At 43.2% G+C, this 9,094-nt stretch overlaps 1 protein-coding gene across 1 annotated transcript; it reads right to left on the bottom strand.

Moving 5' to 3' along the window:
* Positions 1-442: 442 nt before the first annotated feature.
* On the bottom strand, positions 443-8,427 carry LOC124023837 (paired box protein Pax-2a-like). The gene is made up of 3 exons (XM_046338046.1): positions 8,319-8,427; positions 1,026-1,112; positions 443-729 (listed from the first exon to the last, which is right to left on the bottom strand). The coding sequence occupies exons 1-3, from the start codon at positions 8,410-8,412 to the stop codon at positions 587-589; spliced, it is 324 nt and encodes a 107-aa protein (XP_046194002.1). The 5' UTR covers positions 8,413-8,427; the 3' UTR covers positions 443-586.
* Between the last annotated feature and the right edge of the window lie 667 nt (positions 8,428-9,094).

Here is a 9,094-nt window from a genome sequence, read left to right as displayed (position 1 = left end):
TCCCGGAGGACCGTTCTTCTTCTGTTGTGTGTAGTAGTGTGGTATCCAGGAGGACCGTTTTTCTTCTGTTGTGTGTAGTAGTGTGGTATCCAGGAGGACCGTTCTTCTTCTGTTGTGTGTAGTAGTGTGGTATCCAGGAGGACCGTTCTTCTTCTGTTGTGTGTAGTAGTGTGATATACAGGAGGACTGTTCTTCTTCTGTTGTGTGTAGTAGTGTGGTATCCAGGAGGACCGTTCTTCTTCTGTTGTGTGTAGTAGTGTGGTATCCAGGAGGACCGTTCTTCTTCTGTTGTGTGTAGTAGTGTGGTATCCAGGAGGACTGTTCTTCTTCTGTTGTGTGTAGTAGTGTGATATACAGGAGGACCGTTCTTCTTCTGTTGTGTGTAGTAGTGTGGTATCCAGGAGGACCGTTCTTCTTCTGTTGTGTGTAGTAGTGTGGTATCCAGGAGGACCGTTCTTCTTCTGTTGTGTGTAGTAGTGTGGTATCCAGGAGGACCGTTCTTCTTCTGTTGTGTGTAGTAGTGGGATTTACAGGAAATGGAGCTGCCTGTTAGCTGTCTTTAACGGTATCCCCTCATGCCCTCTGTTCACACCGGGGCAACATGGACGCTGCCGAAGCCATGGTTGTAGTCATGGTGTAGGTGGTGGTGGTTGATTTGGTTTCCATGGTAACTAGTGGCGGTCATATGCCGTGGCAGCAGTAGGTGGTCCGGAACCTCTGGATGTGGCACTATAATAATAAGGGGAACCTGGAAGGTTAACAGAAGAAATGGACCGTTGGAAACAACATCCACCATAACCCACAAAACACTGTAATTATGTCTCCTGTGGTCTTCTCAATAACTCCTATTCTAACGGTTGTATCCGTTAGCTGTTGTAAATTCATTATAACGGCCAAGTCTAATACAAAAAATAATAATTTGCAATGCATTTATTTTTTTTTTAAAGGGATATGTTAAAAAAAATATATATAATAACACTGTAGTGGTTGTGATATGCTGTAAGAGTCCAGTCAGTCACACTCACTTAGTAATGCTGGGTTGCTGAACCGCCATGCCTCGTTGTAGGTCGTGTACTGTGGATGACTGTAAGGGTTTCCTGTAAACTCACTCCCTGTAAAACAAACAAAACAATTACCATTTTTAAAGTCCCATTCCATTATCTTGTAAAACTCTTTCACTTGCTAGCCATTTCCCCTCATATATAACATATGGGGGTAATTTAATAGTCATTTATGTGAGACTAGTCAACCAAGTTATTTAGTTATTATTATTTCTCTTCATTTAATTTGAATGATACAAGACTGAAAGATCTGATGACAATCTGACAGTTGTGGTCTTCCACACCCACTGTCGTAGTATCTACTGTCCTGTCACTCTTAACACCCGCTGTCATAGTATCTACTGTCCTGTCACTCTTAACACCCACTGTCATAGTATCTACTGTCCTGTCACTCTTAACACCCACTGTCATAGTATCTACTTTCTTGTCACTCTTAACACCCACTGTCATAGTATCTACTGTCCTGTCACTCTTAACACCCACTGTCATAGTATCTACTGTCCTGTACCTCTTAACACCCACTGTCATAGTATCTACTGTCCTGTACCTCATTACACCTGCTGTCATAGTATCTACTGTCCTGTACCTCACCTGCTGTCATAGTATCTACTGTCCTGTCACTCTTAACACCCACTGTCATAGTATCTACTGTCCTGTCACTCTTAACACCCACTGTCATAGTATCTACTGTCCTGTACCTCATTACACCTGCTGTCATAGTATCTACTGTCCTGTACCTCACCTGCTGTCATAGTATCTACTGTCCTGTCACTCTTAACACCTGCTGTCATAGTATCTACTGTCCTGTACCTCTTAACACCTGCTGTCATAGTATCTACTGTCCTGTACCTCACCTGCTGTCATAGTATCTACTGTCCTGTCACTCTTAACACCCACTGTCATAGTATCTACTGTCCTGTCACTCTTAACACCCACTGTCATAGTATCTACTGTCCTGTCACTCTTAACACCCACTGTCATAGGCCTTTGTTGTGTCGACGAACACCCCCCACATTCATACCCTCTGCACTCACCCACTAGAAAATAATACAGATTATTGCAAATCCTATGTTGATGACTGGGTTCGTTCTTGTATGAAGTTGCTGTTGAATTGCTCTGCCATTATTAGTATTAGTATTATTGTATGAGGTATTCTTGTTTGGGTTACCCCTGTGCTGTGATGTGGGTTTTATATGGTGTGTATTCTTCTTTCTCTCCACTGGCTATCTGGTAAACAGGCTACACTCTAGGCAGTCTCTTCTGCTGATGTGTGTGGGTCTGGTAGTGGTACTCTCTCTATTCTACTGTCCTGTACCTCACCTGCTGTCATAGTATCTACTGTCCTGTACCTCTTAACACCTGCTGTCATAGTATCTACTGTCCTGTACCTCTTAACACCTGCTGTCATAGTACCTACTGTCCAGTACCTCTTAACACCTGCTGTCATAGTATCTACTGTCCTGTACCTCATAACACCTGCTGTCACAGTATCTACTGTCCTGTACCTCACCTGCTGTCATAGTATCTACTGTCCTGTACCTCATTACACCTGCTGTCATAGTATATACTGTCCTGTACCTCACCTGCTGTCATAGTATCTACTGTCCTGTACCTCACCTGCTGTCATAGTATCTACTGTCCTGTACCTCACCTGCTGTCATAGTATCTACTGTCCTGTACCTCATTACACCTGCTGTCATAGTATCTACTGTCCTGTACCTCACCTGCTGTCATAGTATCTACTGTCCTGTACCTCACCCACTGTCATAGTATCTACTGTCCTGTCACTCTTAACACCCACTGTCATAGTATCTACTGTCCTGTCACTCTTAACACCCACTGTCATAGTATCTACTGTCCTGTACCTCACCCGCTGTCATAGTATCTACTGTCCTGTCACTCTTAACACCCACTGTCATAGTATCTACTGTCCTGTCACTCTTAACACCCACTGTCATAGTATCTACTGTCCTGTCACTCTTAACACCCACTGTCATAGTATCTACTGTCCTGTACCTCTTAACACCCACTGTCATAGTATCTACTGTCCTGTACCTCTTAACACCCGCTGTCATAGTATCTACTGTCCTGTACCTCTTAACACCCGCTGTCATAGTATCTACTGTCCTGTACCTCTTAACACCCACTGTCATAGTATCTACTGTCCTGTACCTCACCTGCTGTCATAGTATCTACTGTCCTGTACCTCACCTGCTGTCATAGTACCTACTGTCCTGTCACTCTTAACACCCACTGTCATAGTATCTACTGTCCTGTACCTCACCTGCTGTCATAGTACCTACTGTCCTGTCACTCTTAACACCCACTGTCATAGTATCTACTGTCCTGTACCTCACCCACTGTCATAGTATCTACTGTCCTGTCACTCTTAACACCCACTGTCATAGTATCTACTGTCCTGTACCTCTTAACACCTGCTGTCATAGTACCTACTGTCCTGTCACTCTTAACACCCGCTGTCATAGTATCTACTGTCCTGTACCTCACCTGCTGTCATAGTATCTACTGTCCTGTACCTCACCTGCTGTCATAGTACCTACTGTCCTGTCACTCTTAACACCCACTGTCATAGTATCTACTGTCCTGTACCTCTTAACACCTGCTGTCATAGTATCTACTGTCCTGTCACTCTTAACACCCACTGTCATAGTATCTACTGTCCTGTCACTCTTAACACCCACTGTCATAGTATCTACTGTCCTGTCACTCTTAACACCCACTGTCATAGTATCTACTGTCCTGTCACTCTTAACACCCACTGTCATAGTATCTACTGTCCTGTACCTCTTAACACCCGCTGTCATAGTATCTACTGTCCTGTCACTCTTAACACCCACTGTCATAGTATCTACTGTCCTGTACCTCTTAACACCCACTGTCATAGTATCTACTGTCCTGTACCTCTTAACACCCACTGTCATAGTATCTACTGTCCTGTACCTCTTAACACCCACTGTCATAGTATCTACTGTCCTGTACCTCTTAACACCCACTGTCATAGTATCTACTGTCCTGTCACTCTTAACACCCACTGTCATAGTATCTACTGTCCTGTCACTCTTAACACCCACTGTCATAGTATCTACTGTCCTGTCACTCTTAACACCCACTGTCATAGTATCTACTGTCCTGTCACTCTTAACACCTGCTGTCATAGTATCTACTGTCCTGTACCTCTTAACACCTGCTGTCATAGTATCTACTGTCCTGTCACTCTTAACACCCACTGTCATAGTATCTACTGTCCTGTCACTCTTAACACCCACTGTCATAGGCCTTTGTTGTGTCGACGAACACCCCCCACATTCATACCCTCTGCACTCACCCACTAGAAAATAATACAGATTATTGCAAATCCTATGTTGATGACTGGGTTCGTTCTTGTATGAAGTTGCTGTTGAATTGCTCTGCCATTATTAGTATTAGTATTATTGTATGAGGTATTCTTGTTTGGGTTACCCCTGTGCTGTGATGTGGGTTTTATATGGTGTGTATTCTTCTTTCTCTCCACTGGCTATCTGGTAAACAGGCTACACTCTAGGCAGTCTCTTCTGCTGATGTGTGTGGGTCTGGTAGTGGTACTCTCTCTATTCTACTGTCCTGTACCTCACCTGCTGTCATAGTATCTACTGTCCTGTACCTCTTAACACCTGCTGTCATAGTATCTACTGTCCTGTACCTCTTAACACCTGCTGTCATAGTACCTACTGTCCAGTACCTCTTAACACCTGCTGTCATAGTATCTACTGTCCTGTACCTCATAACACCTGCTGTCACAGTATCTACTGTCCTGTACCTCACCTGCTGTCATAGTATCTACTGTCCTGTACCTCATTACACCTGCTGTCATAGTATCTACTGTCCTGTACCTCACCTGCTGTCATAGTATCTACTGTCCTGTACCTCACCTGCTGTCATAGTATCTACTGTCCTGTACCTCACCTGCTGTCATAGTATCTACTGTCCTGTACCTCATTACACCTGCTGTCATAGTATCTACTGTCCTGTACCTCACCTGCTGTCATAGTACCTACTGTCCAGTACCTCTTAACACCTGCTGTCATAGTATCTACTGTCCTGTACCTCTTAACACCTGCTGTCATAGTATCTACTGTCCTGTACCTCTTAACACCTGCTGTCATAGTATCTACTGTCCTGTACCTCACCTGCTGTCATAGTATCTACTGTCCTGTACCTCTTAACACCTGCTGTCATAGTAACTACTGTCCTGTACCTTGTCTATATTCCACATCATACAACTAAATAAACACTGTGATTTTAACACATTTGCTAGCATCCTTTCTCATGGTTGAAATGGCATTATAAACTCTTGTTATCGACTTCCTCCGAGGAAAGGCAACCCCTTTCTATAGATCTGAACCCCCAGGTCTGGCTGTTTTGTGCCACAGAAGTTCAGTGCGGGCAGGAAGTAACTTAGACCATGCCAGTGAGCAATGCTGTTGGTCCAACACGTTTTATTCTTTTATGAGACAATAAAAGGCTGAGATTTTAACAGTGTTTGGGGCCTGTCACTAAATCTTAGTGTCTGTGGGTCAGATAAATGAAGGGTTTAAAGGAGAGCCACCAGCACCATGTTACTGCTGGTGGCTTGTGACTGATGAGAACGACTGAGTGATAAAAAAATATATATTTGATAAGACGTGGTGACAAAAAAACACATTGTGTTCTCCATCTCCAACCAGATGAACTGACTGTCATGGAAATAATAGAGAGCACGTTACATCACAGTCACTTTGCACTGTGGAAGTACTCATGTAATCACAGTCACTTTACACTGTGGAAGTACTCATGTAATTACAGTGACTTTACACTGTGGAAGTACTCATGTAATTACAGCGACTTTACACTGTGGAAGTACTCATGTAATCACAGTGACTTTACACTGTGGAAGTACTCATGTAATTACAATGACTTTACACTGTGGAAGTACTCATGTAATTACAGTGACTTTACACTGTGGAAGTACTCATGTAATCACAGTGACTTTACACTGTGGAAGTACTCATGTAATTACAGTCACTTTACACTGTGGAAGTACTCATGTAATTACAGTGACTTTACACTGTGGAAGTACTCATGTAATTACATTGTCTTTACACTGTGGAAGTACTCATGCAATTACAGTGACTTTACACTGTGGAAGTACTCATGTAATCACAGTGACTTTACACTGTGGAAGTACTCATGTAATTACAGTCACTTTACACTGTGGAAGTACTCATGTAATTACAGTGACTTTACACTATGGAAGTACTCATGTACTAATATAAAGAGTTACAATGCAAATACAATATTTTAACCATGTGACTGCCCAACGTCAAAACCCCATGTGTATTAACCAGACAAAGACCACATCTCTTTGTGTTTGATTCATATTCCACAGTTACACTGCCTTCACAAGGTATTCACACCCCTGGACTTTTTCCACATGTTGTTGTGTTTACAAAGAGTCATTCAAATGGATTGAATTGTCTTTTTTGGGGGGGTCAATTATCTACATACTGTAACATCAAAGTATTAGAAAGATTCTAACATTTGTATAAAATTTACAATTCATGTTAGAATCACCTTTGGCAGTGATTTCAACTGTCGAGTCTTTCTGGGTAAGTTTCTAAGAGCTTTCCACACCTGGATTGTACAATATTTGCCCATGATTTTATTTTTTAAATTCTTCAAGCTCTGTCAAGTTGGTTGTTTAGTATTGCTGTATTTAATAACTGTACCATGCTCAAAAGGATATTCACTGGCAACCAATAGGTGCCCTTCTTTGCGAACCATTGGAGAAGAAAACCTCCCTGGTCTTTGTGGTTGAGGGACCAGAGGGTACAGAAGTGGGGTGGTCATTTAAAAATCATGTTAAACACTACTATTGGATACAGAGTCCATGCAATGGGGCGGCAGCGTAGCCTAGTGCTTAGAGCGTTGGACTAGTAACCGAAAGGTTGCAATTTCAAATCCCCGAGCTGACAAGGTACAACTCTGTTGTTCTGCCCCTGAACAGGCAGTTAACCCACTGTTCCCAGGCCGTCATTGAAAATAAGAATTTGTTCTTAACTGACTTGCCTAGTTAAATAAAGGTAAAATAAAATGATTATGGGACTCGTTAAGCTCATTTTTACTCCTGAACTTAATTAGGATCACCTTAACAAAGGATCTCCGTAACAAAGGGCTTGAACACGTATTGACTCACAACATTTCAGCTTTTCATTTTTCATTCATTTGTAAACATTTATACATAATTGCCCTTTGACATTGTGAGGTACTGTGTGTATCAGTGACACTGAATCCATTTTAAATTCAGGCTGCAAAACACCTCAAAATGTGGAAAAAGTCAAGGAGTGTGAACACTTTGTGAAGGCTCTGTGTGTGTTGCTGATACTCTATGCTGAAATTAAAATCACCAGTGTGCATTACATCCAGTGGACAGAACAGTGATCGCACGGATGGACGCGGGAGAGCGGGGTGGGGGGGTCTGAATCCTGAAGCCATTTGAGCATGCTGTAATCGGTTAATGATTTTCTAACACAGCTGTGCACTCGATTGGATTTCCTTTCTGCATGGGTTGATCAGCTCAAAGACAAATGGCGGTGCGTGCTGCCTGTGCTGGGTTGGGGTATACGTGCACAGGGAGGGGGGATACCAGGAAACAACCAGTGAATCAGTGCTGTAACCAGAATGCATCCTGTCCCATCCCGTCTCACCCCAGTGTCTGGTTGCTGTGTTCTGGCAGTGAAACACTAGCCCTGGCACAGCCTGACCCTCCTTAGAGAGATAGTGATTTAAATATTGACTGGCCTCCCATGCCTCTGTGTTGTGACCCTTCACTGTTTGTTGTGAACCTGAACTGCAGGTTAAGTAGAGGAGGAAAGGGAGGTGCTCTGACCACTGAGGAGGCAGAGTGGATGACTGGGAGGGAGACGGAGGAGAGGAGATCGCTAGCTGTTTATCGACAGCTCCTGGGAATGCCACATGCACTGTATACACCACAGAGAGATAATGAGTTAAGATACTGGAGTGGAACTGAGAGGTCTTTTAACCATGTCTCTGTCTGTCTCTCAGTTATCCAGCAGGACTCGTTTCTTGATAGCCTCATGATGTGTGCTGTATGTCCCACTCTACAGGTCATTGCTTTATTTGAGAAACTGTTAATACAATCTTGAAATGAAAATAACATATTAAACTAAAATGTAATATCTACAAAAAACGTAGACTCACCAGGAACCATTCCGGCCAGTGTTGAGGTGGGGTAGCTGCCTTGGCCAGTGGGGGGTACGTGAGGGGGATAACCCGGTAGGGTTGTGTTGGCCATGTCTCGACCTGGAGAGAGAGAGAGAGAGAGAGAGAGAGAGAGAGAGAGAGAGAGAGAGAGAGAGAGAGAACAAACACAATGAATAGATGGTCCTCCAAGACAAAATACTAAACCACCCTTAGAGACAGGACTAAACCACCCCTTAGAAACAGGACTAAACCATACCTCTTAGAGGTTAGAAACAGGACTAAACCATACCTCTTAGAGGTTAGAAACAGGACCAACCCACCCCTTAGAAACAGGACTAAACCATACCTCTTGGAGGTTAGAAACAGGAGTAAACCACCCCTTAGAAACAGGACTAAACCATACCTCTTAGAGGTTAGAAACAGGACTAAACCATACCTCTTAGAGGTTAGAAACAGGACTAAACCACCCCTTAGAAACAGGACTAAACCATACCTCTTAGAGGTTAGAAACAGGACTAAACCACCCTTAGAAACAGGACCAAACCATACCTCTTAGAGGTTAGAAACAGGACTAAACCACCCTTAGAAACAGGACTAAACCATACCTCTTAGAGGTTAGAAACAGGACTAAACCACCCCTTAGAAACAGGACTAAACCATACCTCTTAGAGGTTAGAAACAGGACCAAACCACCCTTTTATGGAGGTTAGAAACAGGACTACACCATCCCTTTATGGAGGTTAGAAACGGGACCATGGTTGTGTTCCAAATGG

The sequence above is a fragment of the Oncorhynchus gorbuscha genome, unplaced genomic scaffold, assembly GCF_021184085.1.
Source record: "Oncorhynchus gorbuscha isolate QuinsamMale2020 ecotype Even-year unplaced genomic scaffold, OgorEven_v1.0 Un_scaffold_1698, whole genome shotgun sequence".
Lineage (NCBI taxonomy): Eukaryota > Metazoa > Chordata > Actinopteri > Salmoniformes > Salmonidae > Oncorhynchus > Oncorhynchus gorbuscha.
This window is presented reverse-complemented; position numbering and strand designations above follow the sequence as displayed.